Consider the following 22,253-nt stretch of genomic DNA (forward strand, 5'->3'; position numbering starts at 1 on the left):
GGACAAAGGGCCAGAGAGGTGACTCAGCCAGTGGGCTCCTCTTTTGGCGGGCGCGAGGCCTGGGTTTGATCCCCGCCCCAGCACTCTCCTCCGCACAAAGCCAGGAAAATTATCTGGGAGTCTCCACGGATGGCGAAAACATAGGGAAATGATTCCTCCCCCAAATAAAGGGTAAAAGAAAAGAAAGGAGACTTGATAAAAAGTAGAATGAAGGTAGAAGCGGAGTCCAAGTGCGAGTCCTGCCAGCCAGCTCCTGCTTCCTCAGAATCCCCCAGGCCCCCGCAGGGTCACTGCAGCTGACCTGAGTGCTGATGCCCATAAACATCCCTCCGCTGGCTTCCACTCCCAATCCCATGTCCTCTGCTGGGAACCGGACTGTGACCTTCCACTGTGACCCGCCCTGGCCTGCGTTCAGAGCCCCTGATGCTCGAGAGCCCTGAATTCCATCACACCCCAGCGTGCCTGAGCCCGGGCTCCTGAAGGCCACTGAGAATATCCTGTACCATCAGCCCTCGCTGAGATATACACCCACCCCTTCTTTCGTTCAGTTTCAGGGCCACTCTGTGTTCATGGCTTCCTCCTAGCTCTGTGCTCAGACATCACTCTTGGTTTGCCTCAGTTTGCAATGTGAAAATGGTACATACGATCATTATCATCATCATCACGTTGATTGTCAAATTTCTCGAGTGGTCTCAGTAAGGTTTCCATTTGTCCTAGCCCTGAGATTTTAGAAGCCTCTCTTTACTCGTATCCATATGCCATAACAGTAACAATGATGGGTCTCATTCCCCTGGCCCTGAAAGAGTCTCCAATGTGGCACCATTGGAAAGGACGAGTAAAGAGAGGTACATATGCTATGATGATAAATACATGTCTATTCACTTACAGGGACCTCGTTCTTCCTGGCTCATTTCAACCTTTGAGTAATACGCCTCTTCACTGTGAGCACAGTTCCTCCCTTAGCTCGAGGCTGGAGTTGTGCAGTCTGTCCCCAGAGGTCGCCTACAGCTTAACTATCCTTTACTCAAAGACAGCTACCAGAAAGCACCCTCGGGAACGGGTCTTGCTGCTCCAACCCTCACTCCTGGTCTGGGAAGCCAAGCGCTCCCGCTAGCCAGCCCACAGCGTGAAGACTACATTTCCCAGAATCCCACGCTGCTCGCGGGGCCGCGGGACCCAGAGGACTAAGCGGCCCCCCGAGCCGTCCCCGAGGTCTTTTGCAACTGTGTGTGTCCCTGGCGTTGCGGAAGACGGTTCCCAACCGACTTGCACAGATCAGTCATCCCCTCCACGGTCCTATACCAGAAATCTAGAGTCCCCCCGCTCTGGAGAGACCCTCCAGCTCAAGCAGCGGGTTTTTTCCAAGCCATGCCTTACTAACCCGAGAACTACATTTCCCGGAAGTCCCGGGTGGCTATCACGGGACTACATTTCCCAGAGGCCTGAGCGGCCGACGCCCCGCCCCCGCCCCGCCCCTCTTGCCCCTGAGCCGAACGCGCTTTTGCAGCGATAGTGTCTCTCGGTGGGCCCTGGCGTTGCAACGTTGCAAGGGCTGGAATTCCGCGCCCCCCCACCCCCCAACCTCCGACTCGAGGTTGCCGCCCAGCTTGGGCAGCCACGACCCCCCGCCCCCGGAGTCCTCAAGACCTGGGCCGGGTGAGCGGAGCAGGGTGGGCGCGATTCGGGAGGGAGGAGACGCACTCGGGCTGCGGCCAAGTGGCGCCTGAGAATCAGGGGGGCCCTAGGTAGGGGCTCGGGCAGGACAGGAGCCGCCCCCGGTCTGGGCACCTGAAGCGTCACATGGGGCGTGGGGTCCCAGGCTGACCTGGCCCCACTAGCTTCGGTCGCTCAGACCAGGCGCCTCCCGCTCCACGCCCCCCCCACCCCCCACCCCGTGCTTCTGCGACCTCTGCATCGCTCTGAGAGCAAAGTGTTTCCTGCAGCCTGACCCTGTCCGTGCCCCAGGAGGGGGTCATCGCGCTGCAGCCCGTACCCCGTGCACTTCTGGGGTTCCCCCCCATCTACTCCCCAGGGTCGTGTGGACTGGACCAGTGCTCCTTCCCCGGGCGTGCCACCTGTGCTGCTCTGCAGTGGGGTGCCGCTGGGGGGGTGGGGGCGTGCCTGGCCCCATGCTCCCGGCCCCGCCGAGTGGGAGCGGGATCCCCGAGGCCAGGCCCTGGCGTGGGGGTCCCTGGGCCGGGTGCTGCTCTCTCCGCCCACCCCACCCTAGGGCTGCACGTTTGGCCGGACGCTGGAGGGGAAACCTCAGGGGCTCCCTCCTGGCTTTGTCCTGCAGGTCGAGGCCCCCGGCGTCCCCCGTCCCCGAGCGAAGCTTATGGCTGCTGAGCAGAGACCACCCCGGGCCCAGGTGAGCCCCTGCTTCCGCGGGTCCCCTCCGGCCCTGCACCCTGGCCTGCCTGGAGAACAGGCTTCTTTGTCTCATCCTGAGCATTCCGCGTTAGTGTCTCATTCTCACTGCAGCCCTGTCTCAGGCGCCCCCGCCTCCCTCAAGGGCCCACTCGGGCCGGGTTCTGGCTTCCTGCGGGTCGCCAGAGTCTTGTCCCTGCGTCCCGGTGCGGGACACCAGGGACCCCGGGCTCCCAGAGTTCAGGTTCCCCCCCCACCCCACCCCTGCGCGGGCGCGCCCAGCAGCTGCGGGTCTTGCAGGTGCCTGTGACCTTTGAGGACGTTGCAGTGTGCTTCACCCGTGAGGAGTGGCGCCGGCTGGGCCCGGGGCAGAGACGTCTGTACCAGGAGGTGATGCTGGAGAACTACAGCCACCTGGTCTCCCTGGGTGAGCCGGGAAACAGGGTGCTGGAACCGGGAACCTCGGTGCCCGATGCGGCAGGGCGGGGCAGCCTTGCCCGGGACTCTGCAGGATGAAAAGGAGGAGCCAGTCCCTTTCGTGGGCGGGGGAAGGAGCGCAGAGTGTCCCGTGGGCGCCCGCCCTGGTCAGCACATCCTCAGCCATAGCCCCCCCTCCCCCGTTCCTTGGCGTTGTTTGGAGTCATTCACTTTGCCGGCTCGGACCTGCGGGGTGGCTGGAGACTTACCCTGGCTTTGAGCTCTCTAAAGGAGCAGCAGCAACGTAGGCCCCTATTCACTACCTATTGCATTATTGCCCGAGAATTTATAAGGGTTTTTTGGGTTTTTTTTTTTTTTTGAGTTTGGGGCCATACCCTCAGGTGCTCAGGAGCGCCCCCTGACGGTTCTCCGGAGTATTCCTGGCCCTGTGCTCAGTAGTGACCCCTGGTGGTGTTTGGGATGCCCTCCAGGGTGCCAGGGAACGAATCCAGGTCAGGGTGTCTGTGTGGCGAGTGCCTTCCCTTCTGTGCTGTCTCTCAGGTCGCTGTGTTCTCTCCGTGGTCCCCCCGGCCCTTTTCTTAGATACCTGCCTATGAATTTATTATTTTGGGGAGGGGGGACAGGGTTGGGCAGCATCTGGCATTGCTCTGGTGCTCTCCTGGCTGCGTGCTTGGGGTTCATTCCCTGCGATGATCCCTGTGTGCTGCACGGGTTTGAAGGCAAACTCCTTAGCCCCAGCCCCTGGTTAGCTCTCTCACATATTTGCATCCAGTGTATTCATCTAGCAGGTTCCTCCTGTAGGAAGTGTCAGCCTTGTCAGGGCTGTGCAGCTCTCAGGTTTCTAATACAGAACTCACACCTACTCAGGTCCCGCCTGTCCCTTGCTGCTCTTTACACTGCCATCAGGTGCTGGGAACAGACGTTCCCTCCCTCCCTCCTCCTCCTTACCTGCCCCCAAATCCTGTATTATCACCAATGAGGCTCCCCACATCTTTTTTTTTGGGGGGGGTGCACATTTGGCGATGCTCAGGGTGTCTCTTCAGCCCCGCCTCTCTTCGTTCTGTGTTGATACCGTCTCTTTCTTCTCCCGGTGGCCGAACAGGATTATCCTTGACCAAACCCAGCGTGATCTCCTTGCTGCAGAGAGAAGACTCCTGGATGGTGAAAAGAGAAGGTTCTGGAGACGCCTGTCCTGGTGAGGGGGGTGGGCAAGGAGGGAGGCCTGGAGACAGCTGCAGCCACAGCAGGGGTGGGGGTGTGTGTGGCCGTAGTTGCTGGTCGAATGTGCATTCAACAGGATCACGCCAACAGACAGTCTGCCAGGAATCACTGATTCCCCCCGCAGAGGCTCAGGGGATTGGAAGATGGAAGGAACTGGGTTTAGAAAACCGGGGTTATGGATGGTGGGGGGGGTCGCACCCCACAGCCTTATAAAGCACAGCTGTGAGCAGGATCTCTGCCCTGGGAGTCAGACGATCCAGAAAGGGGTTTGAGCCAGAAAACACAGGGTCCTCGGTCTTCGAGCAAAACTCTTGGCCCGAGGGGCTGGAACCATAGCACAGCAGGGAGGACATTTGCCTTGTATGAGGCCGACCTGGGTTCAATTCCCAGCATCCCATATGGTCCTCTGAGCACCGCCAGGATTAATTCCTAAGTGCAGAGCCAGGAGTAACCCCTGTGCATCGCCGGGTGTGACCCAAAAACCAAAATAAATAAATAAATAAATAAAAATAAAAAATAAAGCAGGATCGAGCTGTGGGGACCTGCACGGTGGGCGCCAGTCAGGGCTGCCGTGACGGACACAGGGAGGTCAGGGCCGTGTGAAGGACACAGAGGGAGGTCACAACTGCTGTGAGGGGGGAGGGGGACAGAGGAGTGTCGGGCTGGTGCTGGGTGGTGCCGAAGCTTAGGGCTGTGGGGTAGCAGAGCAGAGCCGCCCCCCGGGCCCCCCCCCTTCATCAGCCAGGAGAAGGCTGAAGAGCCCGGGCTGACGGAGAAAGCCGCGGGAGCCAGGGACGGCTGTGGCAGGGGCTGGAGCGGAGCAATGGACAGCGGGAGAGAGACTCTGGCTCCAGAGGTTCAGGCCTGGCCCGCGGTTACCCGCCCTGGGGGAGACCTCGCACCTGGGCTCCGTGCCGGGCCAAGAAGTCCGGCTTGGAGAACACCGGCCAGTACTGGTGGGACTCCCTATGGGGGCTGAGGCACATGTTCTGGAACATTCCAGAGGGGGAATGCCCAGTTCCAGTCAGGGATTTGGTTGGGCCGTGTGGCGAAGGCTTCTGTGAGGCCTTGTCTGAGCTGGGGGGCCACGGGCCTGGTGGGGGAGGCGTGTTTGAGGCTCAGACTTACTCCCTCAGCACGTCCAGAAACGCCACCAGGCGTTGCCTTAAACTGTTGAACAACGGTGCTACCAGTGCGAGCAAATCCATCCACGCCTCTCGGCGTGACGTGAGTCTGTGTCATTCTCCCAGGCGTGCCTGTCACCGAGCCCTGCTCTGCCCGGCCCCGCGCACAGCCTCTCTGGGTGCACAGAGGGGGCCCGGCCCACACTTGGCTTCCTGCCTACCTGTGGCGCGTGTGTCGATAAATCCAGGCAACGCCTCTCTGTGTACATGGACTGTGAAATCCTCCCCTGGCCCATGTGATGCTCGTTCCTGCAGGTCACATCTGCAGGTGCTCGAGTCTTGTTGGCGTGCGGGAGAAATTAGTCATCACTGGAGATATCTGACTCTGTTCTCATTAGAAATAAATTAGCAACTCTGGGAAAGCACTGGGACAGCGGGTAGGGTGCTTGCTTTGCACGCGGCCAATCTGGGTTCGATTCCTGACACTGTATATGGTCCCCTGAGCCCATCAGGAGTGATCCCTGAGCAGAGCCATGAGTATGCCCTGAGCACCGCCAGGTGTGGCCCAAAGACACACACACACACACACACACACACACACACACACACACACACACACATACACACATTTGTCTGCCAGGAGTAACTCCTGAGTTCAGAGCCAGGAATAAGTGCTGGATAGGAGTAGCATCACTGGGTGTGATCCCCCCCAAAAAAAGGAGAGGAAAAGGAGGTATATTTCTTGAGAGCTGAATTAGGAGGGGACAGAGAGTTTAGATGGGATAAGGCATTTATCTTGCGATGGCCACCCTGGCGGCTTGATCCCTGGCACTGCATGGAGTCCCCTAAGCCCCTCCAGGAGGCTCAGGGGCGAGCACAGAGCCAGGAGTATTCCCCATGCACTGCTGGACATTGGCCCCAAAACCAAAAATATCAAGCCATATATATTCTATACCATGATATGAAAATATAACCACGCCCCACTAAGCACATTGGTACCTGCTATTGTAAGGAGCGTGGATTACAGGTACAGGTTGAGAAAGGACTCAGAAACATCCCCTGAATCCAGACGGAGATCTGAGATGAATCTAATCGACGTGGAGGAATTTGGCTTGAGGGAATGAAGGGGAGATTTTCCGGTTAGGGATCCTTACAGACAGAAGAGGGGACTCTGGTCTTTAGTGCCAACCACTTTTCTGTCCTGCCCTGCTCTCTTGCGTTCCCCCTCTTTTTCCCAGTCAGATACCCTGACCCTCTTGAGACCCCACCACTGTTCCGTTCGTTTCTTCTTGGTCTCCAGATCAACATGAACCGTCTCCAATTTCTCCCCCCTCTCCTTCAGGATGGAAGGGCAGCAGTCAGACGGCCAAGCCGACTCGCACCCGAGGCTCATGCCAGGAGCTGACGGGGAAAAGCGCTACCAGGAAGGGGCCCCTGGACTTCAAAGCAGCCAACAGCTGCGCCCCCAAAAACAGAGCGGAGAAGAAAGAAAGTGTCCAGCCAGCCTTGCTCGCCCACCGGAAGGCGCTGGCCGCAGGAAGGAGGCCCAGGAATGCTGACCCTGCCCAGACCTGGCGCCCAGAGACAGACCTCGAGGGGCAGCAGAGGGTTCCCCAGGAAAACCCACCGCCCACCAGCAAACTACCGGGAAAGCGGTGCAGATGGAACCCGGCTTTGCCCACGGAGCCCCAGCGCTTGCAGTGCAGCTTCTGTGAGAAGACCTTCATCAACACGTCGTCCCTCCGCAAGCACGAGAAGAACCACAGCGGGGAGAAGCTGTTCAAGTGCAAAGAGTGCTCCAAGGCCTTCAACCAGAGCTCGGCTCTGATCCAGCACCAGATCACGCACAGCGGCGAGAAGCCCTACATGTGCCCCGAGTGCGGGAAGGCCTTCACCCTCAGCACGTCGCTCTACAAGCACACGAGGACGCACACGGTGGAGAAGTCCTACCGCTGCAAAGAGTGCGGGAAATCCTTCAGCCGCCGCTCTGGCCTCTTCATCCATCAGAAGATCCACGTGGGAGAAAACCCGCAGAAGTATCACCCGGGCAGGAAATCTGCCCTCCCGGAGGCTCCGAGGCCCAACGCCCGCAAGAAATCCTACCTGTGCAGCGCCTGCGGCAACGCCTTCAAATCCAGCTCGTCCCTGCGCTACCACCAGCGGATCCACACGGGGGAGAAGCCGTTCCGGTGTGGCGAGTGTGGCCGCGCCTTCAGCCAGAGCGCGTCGCTCATCCAGCATGAGCGGATCCACACGGGCGAGAAGCCGTACCGGTGCCACGAGTGCGGGAAGGGCTTCACATCCATCTCCCGCCTCAACCGGCACCGGCTCATCCACACCGGGGAGAAGTTCTACAGCTGCGGCGAGTGCGGGAAGGCGCTGAGCTCCCACTCAACCCTCATCATCCACGAGCGCATCCACACGGGGGAGAAGCCGTGCAAGTGCAAGGTGTGTGGGAAGGCGTTCCGGCAGAGCTCGGCCCTCATTCAGCACCAGAGGATGCACACCGGGGAGCGGCCCTACCGGTGCGGCGAGTGTGGGAAAAGCTTCAGGTGCAACTCGTCCCTGGGCAACCACCAGCGGATCCACACCGGGGAGAAGCCCTACCGCTGCGAGGCCTGCGGGATGGCCTTCGGGCAGAGCTCGGCGCTCATTCAGCACCGCCGCATCCACACCGGCGAGAAGCCGTTCCAGTGCGGCACTTGTGGGAAGACGTTCCGCCAGAGCTCGTCCCGGATTGCCCACCAGAGGATCCACACCGGGGAGAAGCCCTATGAGTGTGCCACGTGCGGGAAGCTCTTCAACCACAGGTCCTCCCTAACCAACCACTATAAAGTGCACATGGAGGAAGACACCTAGAAAGTCCCCGTGGCCCTCAAGCCAAAAGTGACTGGACATCATGCCGTAAGAATAGGATAATGCACAAGTGGAATGGCTGGGAAAGCCCGCTTTTCTCTATGGTTTTGGCCTTAGAGGCATTCGATTACAAGAAGAAACCTTGGCTGCATCAGGAGGAAAGTGGGAATTCTTTGGGGTCCGGCACTTTGGACACTGACGTGTCGAACTTAAACTGGAGACATGGACTTTTAAAATGTGGAACATAGCAAAAAAAACAAGAAAACAAAAAACCTCACGGGCTGGAGCAATAGCACAGTGGGTGGGGCGTTTGCCTTGCACGCGGCCAACCCAGGTTCGATTCCCGGCGTCCCATATGGTCCCCCGAGCACTGCCAAGAGTAATTCCTGAGTGCATGAGCCAGAAGTTACCCCTGTGCATTGCCGGGTGTGATCCAAAAAGCAAAAAAAACTAAAAACAAATAAAATGTGGAACATAAACGATTCGTCTTTGTCTGTAGCATCAAGTCCTAGGTAGCGTGTGCCAAGTTCTTAAACATCATGGCGTGGGCAGAGATGTGCACTGGAGTTCTCACCTGAAAGACCTGATTGGGGGCGGGCACGAGAGGACAGCAGGAGGGTGTTTGCTTTGCATCCCACCAACCCAGGCTTGATTCCCCTGGTCCCCATCAGAAGTGATCCCCGAGCACAGAGGCAGGAGCAAGTCCTCAGCACTGTGGGTGTGGCCACAAGCCAAAAACAAACCTCATTGGTATTTTTCTTAAGTATCTTTTTTTATAGCAACATTTTAGTAGTATATGCAAACCTGATGAAGGGAATTACACATTTTTAGAGGAAGGGACTAAATTAAAGATAAAACTGGACTCGGGAGCCAGAGGCAAAGGAGAGCGGTGAGGGCGTTTGCCTTGCACACAGCCAACCTGGGTTCTAGCGCAGGCATCCCATTTCGTGTCCTGGGCCCACCAGGAGTGATTTCTGAGTGCAGAGCCAGTAGTAACCCCTGACCAAAAAAATAAATAAATAAGTAATGGAGTCTAAGCTACCTCTCAGTTTCTGAGGCTTGTCCTTTTGTGTATCCAGCATTGTTTTGTGCATTGAAATTGATTCAGATAAATATCCTTTATCTTCTTCCTTTGGTTCTAGTAATTGCTGTGGATGTCCCCATCCACAGCAATCTGCTTCCTAATTCACTTCTCAGAATTTAATTGCTCAGATCTTTTGGTTATGAATCTGTACACGCTATGTATTGTGGGTCTTAGATATTCTGTATCACTGTATCACTGTCATCCCATTGTTCATTGATTTGCTGCAGTGGTCGCCAGTAACGTCTCCATTTGTCCTAGCCCTGAGATTTTAGCAGCCTCTCTTCCCAATGGTGCTGCATTGGAGGCGCTTTCAGGGTCAGGGGAATGAGACCCACCATTGTGTCTCTCTGAGAGGGAGAACTAGACAATAAGAGGTCGTAGCCGTGCACTTTCGGGAGCTTTGTTTTATAGTCTCTGGGTCTTGGCCATTGATGGGATTATACGGCTCTGGGGGCAGTTTGTGTGTGTGACTGCCAAGCTACTGGGAAATGGAGGGTCTGGTGGAAGAGGCCCAATCTTGATCCAAGCAGGCTTGGAGATCTCAGCTCCGGGTCCTGCACACCTGGGTTCCTCTGCCGGTTCCTTCATGCGTGAGGCTCGCCTGAGCGTGTGGAGAGTGGCCTTGAGCATGGCTGTGGCTGGGTTCCAGAGGTCTTCAGCTGCCAGGGCTCTGCTCGGGGTGGGAAGGGAAACTCAACCCACCCCCCTCCGAGGGGCCCTGGTGAAGACAGCCTGGCGTGGGGTATGAGACTCTGCATTAGATATTATGGCTCTGCATGAGATATTATTGAGTGGAAATAAAAGCAGATACATATTGAAACACCAAAGGATAGATTATCAAAATAATGTTCATGAATCTCGGGGCCTGTGTCAGAATTTTAGAAGGGACATCCATCCTTTGTGAATTAAAAAAAAAATAAAGGATTTTCTTGCTGCTACTTAGACACTATTTAAAGAAAATAAAGGAATCACATCACAAACAACTTTTTTTCTTTTTCTTTCTTGCTTCAGAAACCAACTTTGGGGCCCAGAGAGATAGAATAGCAGGTAGGCTACTTGCTTTGCACCCAGACCTGGTTCTTTTTCTTTTTTCCCCCTTTTGGAAGTTTTATTTTTGTTTGGTTTGTTTGCTTTGGGGGCCACACCTGGCGATGCTCAAGGGTTCTCCTGGCTCTGTACTCAGGATTTACTCATAGTGGTGCCTGGTGGACCCTATGGAATGCCACAGATTGAACCAAGGTCAGCTGAGTGCAAGGCAGGCGCTTTACCCACGGTGCTACATCTTCGGCCCCCAGCCCCAACCCCCAGCATCCCCTTTGGTGCCCTGAGCCTGCCAGGAGTGCTTCCTGAGTGCAGGGCTAGGAGTAACCCCTGAGCACCACTGGGTGTGGCCCCCAGAACAAACAACAAACAGCTTTGGACTAGGTTCATGGCTAGGGAATACCCGAACCTTCTGGAAGTCACCAAGAATGGGCTTGAAGTTGAGGCACCTAAGCCAACGATAACCTGGACATGAGTCTTTCTTATTAAACATTCTGTAGGACATTATATTGCCACACAACAATGAGACTGAAGCTTCTGGAGGATGAGATTGAACTGAAAGCAACCTGAGCCATAAGAGGAAGCGGTACATGGGCAAGGATGCTGGAGTTCATCCTTGAAAGATTAGCAGACCGCCCAGAAGTACGGTGAGCCAGCGGGTAGGGCACTTGCCTTGCACACAGCTGACCCAGGCTTGATCTCTGGCATCCCACATGATCCCCCAAGGACTGCCAGGAGTAATTCCTGAGTACAGAGCCAGGGGAAAGCCCTGAGGATTGCTGGATGGGCCCCAAAACCAAATAAATAAACACATAATAAAGAACAGTGCCAGAGCCTGGACTGGAGCAATAGCACAGCGGGGAGGGCGTTCGCCTCGCATGAAGCCAACCCGGGTTTGATTCCTCCATCCCCCTCGGAGAGGCTGGCAAGCTACCGAGAGTATCCGCCCGCACGGCAGAGCCTGGAAAGCTCCCCGTGGCGTATTCGATATGCCAAACACAGTCACAACAAGTCTCACAATGGAGACGTTACTGGTGCCTGCTCGAGCAGATCAATGAGCCACAGGGCGACAGTGCTACAGTGCTACAGTGCCAGGGCCTAAGCGAGAATATAGCAGGTAGGCAATTGCCTTGCATGCAGCCAACCCAGGTTCAATCCCTGGCATCCCACATGGCCCTCTGATCCCTCCTGGTGGGATCTGGTTCTGGTTCAGATCAGATCCTCTGAACCAGAACCTCGGAGTACCACTGGGTAGGACCCCCAAAAAACAAAAATTAAGAAAACATTTCTTGAACATGGCTGGTCCCAGTTTTCTCTCTGGCCCCTCTCTGAGCATTGCCCGGAGTGCCCCCTGAGCACCACCAGTGTGGCCTAAAAGAAAAAACACTTAGTGGACAGAGAGGAAACACCAGGATAGCTTTGTGACAATTCAAGGAAAGGACAAATGAGCAGGGGAAATGACAGATGCTAAGGTGTGTCAGAATTGGGGCTGGAGAGATAGTACAGTGGGTCAGGCGGATGCCGTGTATGTGGTCTACCCAGGTTCGATCCTGGCATCCCATATGGTCCCCTGAGCACTGCCAGAAAGGATCCCTAAGTGCAGGGTCAGTACCCACGCTCCCCCCCCCCGCCTGAGAACTACTGGGTGTGCCCCCCAAACCAAAAAGTTTGTGCTAGAAGAGGGTAGGATTTTGGGGGGGGGGCGGTAAGCAGAGGGTGCACACATGTCAAGGCTCAGGGGTCACTCCTGGCTCTGCACCCAGGAATTACTCCTGACAGTGCTTAGGGGTCAGGTCAGCTGCATAGAAGGCAAACGTCCTACCCGCTGTATTATTGTTTTGGCTCACAGTCACTGTACCACTGTATCACTGTCATCCTGTTGTTCATTGATTTGCTCGAGCGGGCACCAGTAATGTTCCCATTCGTCCCAGTCCTGAGATTTTTGCAGCCTCTCTTTACTCATCCTTCCCAGTGGTGCCGCGTTGGAGGCTTTTCCAGGGTCAGGGGAATGAGACCCATCATTGTTACTGGTTTTGGCATATGAGTACACCACGGGGAGCTTGCCAGGCTCTGCCGTGTGGGCAGGAAACTCAGTAGCTTGGCTCACATGGGGCAGATTATTAAAAGACCCGTTTACCATCCCTGAAAACGATTTTTAAAAGACCTGTTTGCCACACCTGAAGTTGAAATCAAAGGGGTCCGAGTGACGGTACAATAGGAAGGACATTTGCCTCGCACATGGCCCACCCAGGTTCCACCCCCAGCGTCCCACAGTCTCCTGGCACCACCAGGTTAGTTTCTGAGTGCGGAGCCAGGAGCAACCCTTGAGCACAGCCACATGTGACCCAAACACAAGACAAAAACTTAAAATCAAAGTTAAAATTAAGGAAGAAGGTTCTGGAGGTAGCGTGGAGAGACTGAGCGAAGGACGCGAAAGGGCTCGGAGTAGAGCGGCCCTGCACAGGCACACAGAAAGCCGTGTTTTCTCTTCAGATAGAAAGTTCATCTGATCATTCGGATCCTGTGTAAAATTCATACGTGAACCATTTTAACAGTCCAACTCCAATTTGCTGTCCTTGTCCAGGAGGGACTAGAAAAATAATTATTAAAAATAAATAAATAAATACATAAATATGTAAGTAAATAAATTGGCCCAGAGAGACTCCCCCTCCCTCCCGTGCACCCAGTGACCCCCCCTTCCTCACGTGAGCCCAGGGACCCCTCCCTCCCATTCGCTCGAGACCCTCCCTCCTACACGTGAGCCCAGAGACCCCTCCCTTGAATGTGCCCAGAGACCCTCCCTCCCTCATTTGAGCCCAGAGACCCCCTCCCCAGCCCAGTGCCTAGGGCCAAATGCACGCAAGCTTTAATTCTGAGTGTTACCACCCGTGACTGAACTGCCACGCAGCTGGGGGCCAGGTCCTCAGGGGCTCTCCAGTGCTGACTGAGCAGCCGTCTGGGGGCTGTCCTGGACGGTGGCCCCGCCACCATTTGTCACCACTAGCCCGTTCCTCCTCCGACTACACTCCTGGTATTTCTCTTTCTCCTTTGGCTGTGGGCCCCCCGCCCGGCAGTGCTCAGGGGTTACTCCTGCTCCCCACTCAGGAGTCACTCGTGGGGGGCTCGGGAGCCAGCTGGGGTGCCGGGCACTGTGCACGTGAGCACCCTGCCCGCTGTACTGTCACCCTGGGCCTTCAGGTGTTATTTCTTGGTGCACAGAGTCAAGGCAGCGCGGCAAGGGTCGTGACTGTCGTCAAGGAAGCAAGTGCCTCGGTGGATGCATACACTAGTGCTTCCACTTTTCTGTCCCCCCTCCCACACTGTCACCCCACGGCCTTCCTCGGCACTGAGGGCAGCAAGCTGCATGTTGAATTCACGTATTAACTGGCCTGCCCATGAGAATACTAGCACCGTGAGAGCAGCTATTTCTATTTTATACCCAACTAATTCCAAGGAGCCTGGCACGGCATCTGACATCGAGAGAACATTTACTGAGTGTATTAAAATGACCTTAGGAGCTGCGAGCACATGATGCCTTAAAATTGACACCTTGAAATGATTACTCTGTGCTTTGATTTTTAAAAAATATTAGGCGGAATTTGAGAGATACGATATCCAAGAATTTATTTTTGAAGCTTCCCGGTCTGATGCACGAGGCAGTCCCACAGGTGGACACTCTCCCCTGGCCACCCGCCTTCCCCTCAGCCTTCTGGGGTCGGGCCCATCTGCTCAGCGCCCCCCACCCCCTCCGGACTCCCAGGACGTCACCAAGGGGGCTCCCAAGTGCAGTTTCCACGTGAAACAAAAGCACCCAATCCCCCCTAATTTTCTGGTGCCCTTGTCAGAAACTTCTGATCCTGTCCTATACTCCTCAATATTTGGGGGCCAAACTGCTTACGTACAGGGCACAGAAGTTTTATGGAAAGTGTTTTCAGGGGGCGGTGCTATAGTACAGTGGGGAGGGCGTTTGCCTTGCACACAGCTGACCTGGGTTCGATCCCCAGCATCCCATATGGTCCCCGGAACACTGCCAGGAAGTTTCCGAGTGCAGTGCCAGGTGTGATCCCACCCAAAGTCCCCAAAGCCAAGTTGGCATGCTATCTTTATTTGGCCCACACCCATATTTTTTATTTTTGGGGGTGAGGAGTCTTGGGGGCCACACTGAGCTGTGCCTGGTGGTGCTCAGAGGATCATGTGTTACAGGAATTCCAAACGGGAAGGGCCACAGGCCAGGCCCCAACACCTGTGCTCTCTCCAGTGAGGGGTAAGGAGAGGCTGCTAAAATCTCAGGGCTGAGAGGAATAGAGACGTTACTGGTGCCCGCTCAAGTAAATCGACAGACAACGGGATGACAGTGATACAGGTGATAGAGTGAAATAAAAAATAATTTAATGGGGAAAAAAGGAAGAAGGACTAGTCAGAAAAGGGGGAAGTCAAACCCCTGAGGGAATCACATCACAGAGCCTAATTTACGTATGTAATCTGACTGGCCACTATCCAAACCACACTTGTTGGAGGAGATTTCGACAGCATTTTGAGTCCTCCTGCAAGGGCATGTGCAATCTGATTGATCGTCCTGAGATGACTCGACACCCTCATTTCTTACACCTCCAGATTGGTTGTTCATTCCATGGTCTGAGTGTAACCAATCAGCAGAAATAGTAAGGTTGGGGAAATATGTAATGTTATAAAACTGGAGCGATAGCACGGCGGGTAGGACATTTGCCTTGCGTGTGGCCAGCCTGGGTTCAATTCCTCCGTCCCTCTCGGAGAGCCCAGCAAGCTACCGAGAGTATCCGGCCTGCACGGCAGAGCCTGGCAAGCTCCCCATAGCATATTCGATAGCCAAAAACAGTCACAACAAGTCTCACAATGGAGACGTTACTGGTGCCCACTCGAACAAATCTATGAGCAACAGGATGACAGTGATATCTAAACCGAGGTCTTTGTGGAAGGCCCTTCCCAGGCAAGGACTTTGAGTCTGCATGAATCCCACTCTCTCTCTGAATTCTGCAGAAAGTATCTGAATCCATGAGACCACAGTACTGGGGTGTGGCAAAAGGAAGGGGTGTGGAGCACAGAAGGGACTCCTGTGTGTCTCTGACACTGTCCACGGCTTCAGTCTTAGCTACGAATACTCTCATGGACATAGGGAAAGGACTGTGTGGAGGGGGATTAAGGCGTTCCCTTGGGTCAGCGCTCCAAGGGCCCAGAGAGGCTTGGTTGCTCAAAGAATTTACCAAGTTGTCCATACAAGAGCAAACAGTAGTGGCCAGAGAGTAGTGTATAGGCACTTGTCTTGCACACGGCAGGCCCAGGTCTGATCACTGGAAACCCAGAAGTTTCCTAGAACACCCCCAGGAGTGAGAGCGGGAATAATCCCTGAGCAGCAACAGGCATGCTCCCCTCCGCCCCACCCCCCCCCCCAAAAATGTACATTGGCAGAGACCAGGACAATGCTAGGACTAATTCAGTAGGTAAGGCAACTGCCTTCATAAGGCCAACCCGAGTTCAACCCCTGGCACTCCTAGGGTCCCCTGAGCCCTGCCCGGAGTGATCCCTGAGTGCAGTCAGGAATGAGCCCTGAGCACCACCGGGTGTGACCCCAAGACAAAACCAAAACCAAGTACGCTGGCCAGAGGTAGCGCTGGAAGGTGTTTGCCTCGCATGCGGCTGACCCTACTCGAATCCCCAGCACCAGGTTAGGTCCCGAGTCCCTCCAGGAGTGATCCCCGAGCACAGAGGCAGATAAAAGCCTGAGCACAACAGTGTGGGCCCCAAATAAAAATAAATATGAAATTCAAACCACCATGCACCGTTATCCTCCGGCCTACCCCAAAGCCCCTTGGCCGCAAGCTGTGGATCAGGGAAGCTTCAGTGGCCTGGGCATGACCTCTCCCTTTGCACTTGAACCCCCAGGATCCTCCCAGGTGGAATTGGAGATCAGGCTGGGTTGGCGCAGTCAATCCAGTCAGCAAAGGAATCTCATTGGACGGGATTTGCAGAAATAATCCCATCCGCCCTAAGGCTCCCACCCATTCTCCCAAGACATCGGTAGGGTGGGGCTGAGCCAGGCCCTCCAGCCTCTTTATAAGGGGTGAGCCCACTCTGCCTCTCTGAGAAGGCGAGGAGCAGAGGGGACAGACGAGCTGTCTTCATCCTCAGGAACCCTCAGCTGAACTCCAGCAGGCAGGAGGACCACCTGGGTCTGCACCACCTTCCTGGGCTCGATGGCAGCTGAGACCACTGAAGTGAGTTGTGGGGACCCCCGCTTCCCATCTCGGGGGGAGGAGGAAATCTTGGTGGTTTGCTTCATTTTAATTTTATTTCACTTTATTGGCGGGACACACCAGCTGTGCTCAGGGCTCACTCCTGAGTGTATGCTCATATGTGGGGCTGGGATCATACTGGGGTTTGCTGTGTGCATTGCGATGGATGTTCGCTAAATCAAACACACCAAGAGCATCCACGGCAGGGGAATGAGAAGTCTTTTTTATACCGGTTCATCAGACCCAAGTGTCTGGGCAAGGGAAGCACTTGAAGCCTTAGACAAAGTGCAGGGGTCCAAGAGCCTGTTTTCAGAGGGCGTCACTGCAGACTCATCATTGCTTTGCTTCATGCTCAAGCAAGGTGGTGGCTGCTTGCACGTGAACACCCATCACTGTGTCTAGAGGGAGTTTTCTAGAATCAACATTTTCTTTTCTTTTTTTTTTTTTTTTTATGTTTTTGGGTCCTGGCTTTGCACTCAGGAATAACTCCTGGCAGTGCTCAGGGGACCATATATATGGGATGCTGGGAATCAAACCCGGGTTGGCCGCATGCAAGGTAAACGCCCTACCCACGGTGCTATCGCTCCAGCCCCTAGAATCAACATTTTCTTAGCTTGGGACGGGGAAGTTCATCCAAGTGCAGAGTGGGTTAGAGAGAGAGCATCTTTTTAAAACTTTACACTCACAAGAGAAATAATTTATTTAGAAGCTGGAGCGAGGGCAGAGTGAGCGGGGATGCTCAGGGGTCATGCCTGGCTCTGCACTCAGGAATCACGCCGGACAGTGCTGGGGGCCAGGTGGGATGCCCAGGATCAAACCCGGGTCGACCGCATACAAGGCCAATACCCCGCCCTCTGACCTGTGGCTTTAGCCCTGGGCATGTCTCTGACCTGCTGCTCTTTGTTGGACACAGATGCTGATGGCGATGAAGAGTGACGTTGCTGAACAGTCGCAGGAGGACCAGCAGGAAGCAGCCGCTGCCCCGAAGCCTTTAGGTACCACAGCCCGTTTGCTTGCCCTGGAGAGAACTTGACTCTGGGTTTTGAGGGGGAGGGTGGCCACAACCGTCAGTGCTTGGGCTTCTCTTTCGCTCAGCGCTTTGTCATCTGTTCCCAGTGACCTGGGGAGAGCCCCCCTCTGTTGGGACAGACTCTGGCACAACGCGTCTCTGCTCAGTGCCTGAAGTTCCTCGAGGAGACGGACCCCTTCTCCCAAGGCCCCGCTAGGGTTCTCCTCGGGGTGAGCGGGGGTGCTTGGTGTCCTGGGACTCCTCTGTTGCTGCTGTCAGTACTGAGGGGTGACGGAGACCCCCTTCAGGCAGTGGTCACCACCCTCCTCCCCAAGATCTGATGGGCTAGGGGGCTGGAGCGATAGCACAGCAGGGAGGGCATTTGCTTTGCACTTGGCTGACCCGGGTTCGATTCCCAGCATCCCATATGGTTCCCCAAGCACTGCCAGGAGTAATTCCTGAGTGCAGAGCCAGGAGTGACCCCTGAGCATCGCCGGGTGTGACCCAAAAAGAAAAAAAATTCTGACGGAGGGGCAGTACAGCCTATAGGGTACTTAGGTATAAGGTACTGTTGCCTTGCAGGTGACAGATCCAGGTTCATAGGGACCCTGGAGCCCGCCCTGTGCACAGAGGCAGGAGGAGGCTCTAAGCACCACTGCCCCCACCCCAACCACCCCCCCAAAAAAAAACCCACGGAAGGACTAGATGCAGGTCACAGGGGCCGTGGCTCAGGGGAGGGGGCTGAGGAACAGGCTGAGGGGCAGGTCTATTGGGGGGCCCGGGTAGGCGTGGCCTCAGCAGCCCCCTCTCCGCCCACCCCCAGGCCCGCAGGCTCAGCCCTGGAGCGGGGACGAAATCCGGTGCTTCATCCGTGAGTGGGAACTCCTGGGCGACCCACGCGGGAGGAAGGATATCAAAACGGCTAAGGCGATCGCACAGAGGCTGAGGGCCAGGGGCATCCTGAGGAGCCGGAAACAGTGTCTCTGCATGCTGGAGAACCTGCGAGAAATGTACTGGACCGTCCACCGCGCCAACCAGCGGCCGCGCGCCCAGCCCCTGCCCTGCCCCTTCGGAGAAGCCCTGCACCGACTCCTGGGGCCCGGAGGGCAGCACCCGGCCTCCGGTGAGTCTCTGCCCACGCGGGGGGTCCCGGGCGGGGGTGGGGGCTGGACGTCCTGGCCCCGCCGGCGTCCCCCCAGGACCGACCCCGCGCAGGGGCCCCAGGGGCGCGGGGCGTTGGTTCCCGACGAGCTCGGAGTGGGGTGGTCTGGGGGCTCCGCGGTGGCAGGATAGGGGCCCGCTGGGGTGGGCAGAATGAAATGCGGGGACTGGTCCCGGTGTGGGAGCCAGGTGAGTTCTCAGGGAGCTTCTCCCCAAGAAGGTGCCTTTGCGAGCCTCATCCTTCTTTCTCTCCCACAGATCCTCCCAGTGAGTGTGGGGTCCGTCTCGCTGCTCCTGGGGCTCAGGCCCAGGCCTGGGGACCACCAGCTCCCTTTGAGGGGCCACTGTGGACGCCCCCACCGGTGATAGAAGCTCCGTGGACGCAGCTGCCCGTGGTCCCTGCAGGCGCCCAGTGGGTCAGTTGGCAGCCCGGTCACCCCGCCCCGGCCTTCTGGTTCCCTCCAGGCCTGCCTGCCTTTGTGCCCCTGGGCTTTGTGCCTCCCATGGTCTCCAAACTCCCCGCTGTCCCCAGCCCCTCGACAGCCCCTAGCCCCCTGAAGGCCTCCAGCCCCCCAAATGCCCCCAGTTCCCTGACTATCCACAGCCCCGATGGGCCCCAGCCCCTGGACGGCCACCAGCCCCCAGTAGCCCTCAGCCTCCCGGCTGTCCCCGCCCCCCAGTAGCCCCCAGGCCAGATCTTTCTCCTCCTGACCCCATCCCCACTAGCCTGCCCCCAAGCAAAAAATTTTAAAAGTAAAAAAAAAAATAAAAAATTGGGGTGCTGGAGCGATAGCACAGCGGGTAGGCCTTGTCAAATGCAGCCGACCCGGGTTCGATCCCCAGCATCCCATAGGGTCCCCCGAACACCGCCAGGAGTGAGTCCTGAGAGCAGAGCCGGGAAGAGCCCCTGTGCTTCGCTGGGTGTGACCCCAAAAAAAAAATTAAAAAAAAAAATCCTTCCCCTCCCCCCCATAAAAACCAGTATATGACACTGACATTCAATAATGTGAACTTCCTCTCAACTGTGAACTCTGAGTGTGACTTTCAATAAAATGATCTTCCCCCCAATAAGTGAGTCTTGAGTGAGTTAATAAATGTGCGGGCAGGGAGAGGGGGAGAGGGAGGGAGGGTGTCTGAGGTTCTTGGTGGTGGATCACGTGCACTGGTGAAGGGATGGGTGTTTGATCATTGCATGACTGAGACTTGATCCTGAAAGCCCTGTAACTGTTCTCACGGTGTCTCAATTAAAACATAAATAAATAAATAAATGTGGGGGTCTTGGTGGGGTGCCCCACCTCATCCGTGCTCCTCTGAGGCAGCAGAAGAAACAAATACACACAGACCCATGGCAGAGGAGCGGCAGCAGACATGAATGTTATGACACCCCAACTTGGCGGCTCCCCTTTTCCTTCCTCCCGAGGGTCTAGAAGACGTCCGGAGAGCTATGCTTTGCACTGGGGTGGGCTGGCTGGTCCATCGGCGGTCAGTGTTTTGTAGGGGAACCCCTTCTCTGGGAGAAACCGCTTTGCTACATTTTCAGTTCTGTACTAGGTCATGCCCAGTGATTCCTTCTGCCATTCCCGTTGACTGTTTCTTGTATGCGCCTCCCCGCCCCCCCTGTGGTGTCTACACTCCCCTGTGAATATCTGGGAAACTCCTAAGTAAATCTCGATCACCCTAAATCTACCAGGCAAAATATCAGAGTCCCGCTCACCTTCTTCGCCTAGCTGGCGCAGGCTGGGAGGGGAGGCAGTGGGGCTCGAGGGAAGAGAAGGTCTCGTGTTTGTGTCTAAAGAAAAAAGGGGGGGGCTGGAGTGATAGCACAGTGGGTAGGGTGTTTGCCTTGCACACGGCCCACCCGGGTTCGATTCCCAGCATCCCATATGGTCTCCTGAGAACTGCCAGGAGTAATTCTTGAGTACAGAGCCAGGAGTAACCCCTGTGCATCGCTGGGTGTGACCCCCCCAAAAAAAGGGGTTAATGAGAAGGTCAAGCGAGTAGGTTGCTTACCTTGCACGCAGCCAACCTGGATTTGATCCCCGACCTCTGGCATCCCATATGGTCTCCCGAACACCACCCGGAGTTAATTCCTGAGTGCAGAGTTGGGAATAACCTGTGAGCATCACTGGGTGTGTCCCAAAAACCCAAAGAACAAACAAACAAAAAAGAGGGACAGAGAGACAGCACAGCGAGTAAATCCCTTGTCTTGCACGAGGCTGACCCAGGCTCCATCCTTGGCACCCCGGGTGGTTCCTGTAGCACCGCCAAGAGTGATTCCTGATTGTGCAGCCAGGACTAACCCCTTGTAATGACAAATAAGAAATTGCAGGGGCTGGAGAGATAGCACAGCGGGTAGGGCGTTTGCCTTGTACGCGGCCGACCCGGGTTCAAATCCCAGCATCCCATATGGTCCCCTGAGCACGGCCAGAGGTAATTCCTGAGTGCAGAGCCAGGAGTAACCCCTGTGCATCGCCAGGTGTGACCCAAAAAAGAAAAAAAAAAAGAAATTGCAAATTGGGGCTGGAGTGATAGCACAGCGGGTAGGGCGTTTGCCTTGCACCTGGCCGACCCGGGTTCGATTCCCAGCATCCCATATGGTCCCCTGAGCACCTCCAGGGGTAATTCCTGAGTGCAGAGCCAGGAGTTATCCCTGTGCATCATCTGGTGTGACCCCAAAAGCAAAAAAAAAAAAAGAAAAGAAAAGAAATTGCAAATAAAGAACTATGTAATGAGAATTATGAAACTGTGATGAGAACTAAGAGAATGTAATGGGAATTGGGACACTGAAACCAACCCCCAAATTCCTCCAAGAGTGCCCAGGGCACTGCCAGAAGTGATCCCTGGGCAGAGAGCCAGGAGGAAGCTCTGGGCACTGTGGGTATCATCCGACCTCTTCCTCCACAAAAGAACAAAAACACTTTATACAAAATGAGTCAATAGAAGAAATTTGCTATTAAAGATGTCGCAGGGGTAAGATCCTCTCCAGGAGCTGCCAACGCTGCCAAGATTTACTGACGGGTTCTGGAACCACACTCGTAGCTCCGTGCATAAGCAATGCCGTGTGGTTACCAGGACAGGCAAACAGCACATATTGCAACACTCCTGTCCGAGCTCTCCGGCGCCTGGACCTCGGCCGGCTTTGAGCCTGCACCAAACCTCTAGTCCCACGCACGAGGCCACCTTGGGACCATCTGGGGTTTTTTGCTGCGGTTCCTGGGGGGCTCTTTCCTAGTTCAGTATCCACTGGTTGCTCCGTTTTGTGCCTCGCTTGGGGTAATGTGGTCTCGTGGCCACCAGATGGTGCTCGCGCACCCTGTGGGTTTCAACTGAGCTGGTTGTTTTTGTTTTGTTTTCAGGCCACACCCAAGCACCGCTCAGCACTGGCTCCTGGCTCTGCACTCGGGAATTATTCCTCGAGGTGCTGGGATGTGGGATGTCGGCGATCGAACCCGGGTTGGCTGCGTGCAAGGCAAAGGCCCTACCCACTGTACTATCCCTTCGGCCCCTAGCAGACAGTTGAAGAAAGCAGGAATTCCACTTTCCAATACCCCACCCCAGCGGACCTGTCCAGACTGCGCAGGGTTTTCTGGAAACCCAGCATGATGGGGCTAGCCTTCTACCAAAGGCTCCCTCGCCCCTACTGGGACTTTGTTTCCCTTTTTCCGAAACGCCCTCCTCACCCT

General features: G+C 55.8%; 2 protein-coding genes across 3 annotated transcripts; both read left to right on the plus strand.

Moving 5' to 3' along the window:
* Positions 1 to 1,494: 1,494 nt before the first annotated feature.
* On the plus strand, positions 1,495 to 9,248 carry LOC129401579 (zinc finger protein 354A-like). 2 transcript variants are annotated; one of them, XM_055124244.1, is made up of 5 exons: positions 1,495 to 1,656; positions 2,297 to 2,368; positions 2,668 to 2,794; positions 3,908 to 4,000; positions 6,493 to 9,248. In XM_055124244.1, exons 2-5 carry the CDS (start codon positions 2,336 to 2,338, stop codon positions 8,007 to 8,009), a joined length of 1,770 nt encoding a protein of 589 aa, XP_054980219.1. In that variant the 5' UTR covers positions 1,495 to 1,656; positions 2,297 to 2,335; the 3' UTR covers positions 8,010 to 9,248. The 2 variants fall into 2 exon arrangements, with proteins under 2 accessions (XP_054980219.1, XP_054980218.1); XM_055124243.1 differs by having other exon boundaries at positions 1,495 to 2,368; positions 6,493 to 9,247.
* A 7,113-nt stretch (positions 9,249 to 16,361) lies between these two features.
* Positions 16,362 to 19,253, plus strand: MSANTD5 (Myb/SANT DNA binding domain containing 5). The gene is made up of 4 exons (XM_055124548.1): positions 16,362 to 16,382; positions 17,314 to 17,395; positions 18,233 to 18,532; positions 18,829 to 19,253. The coding sequence occupies exons 1-4, from the start codon at positions 16,362 to 16,364 to the stop codon at positions 19,251 to 19,253; spliced, it is 828 nt and encodes a 275-aa protein (XP_054980523.1).
* Positions 19,254 to 22,253: the final 3,000 nt, after the last annotated feature.

The sequence above is a fragment of the Sorex araneus genome, chromosome 2 (genome assembly GCF_027595985.1).
Source record: "Sorex araneus isolate mSorAra2 chromosome 2, mSorAra2.pri, whole genome shotgun sequence".
Taxonomy (NCBI): domain Eukaryota; kingdom Metazoa; phylum Chordata; class Mammalia; order Eulipotyphla; family Soricidae; genus Sorex; species Sorex araneus.

Bases quoted from the DNA above. Each gene is read 5' to 3' on its own strand.
- LOC129401579 (XM_055124244.1), top strand. From the start codon at position 2,336: ATGGCTGCTGAGCAGAGACCACCCCGGGCCCAG. The intron at 2,795-3,907 runs GTGAGCCGGGAA...GTGGCCGAACAG, and splicing joins CAGCCACCTGGTCTCCCTGG to GATTATCCTTGACCAAACCC. The intron at 4,001-6,492 runs GTGAGGGGGGTG...CCTCTCCTTCAG, and splicing joins TTCTGGAGACGCCTGTCCTG to GATGGAAGGGCAGCAGTCAG.
- MSANTD5 (XM_055124548.1), top strand. From the start codon at position 16,362: ATGGCAGCTGAGACCACTGAA. The intron at 17,396-18,232 runs GTACCACAGCCC...GCCCACCCCCAG, and splicing joins CGCTGCCCCGAAGCCTTTAG to GCCCGCAGGCTCAGCCCTGG. The intron at 18,533-18,828 runs GTGAGTCTCTGC...TCTCTCCCACAG, and splicing joins AGGGCAGCACCCGGCCTCCG to ATCCTCCCAGTGAGTGTGGG.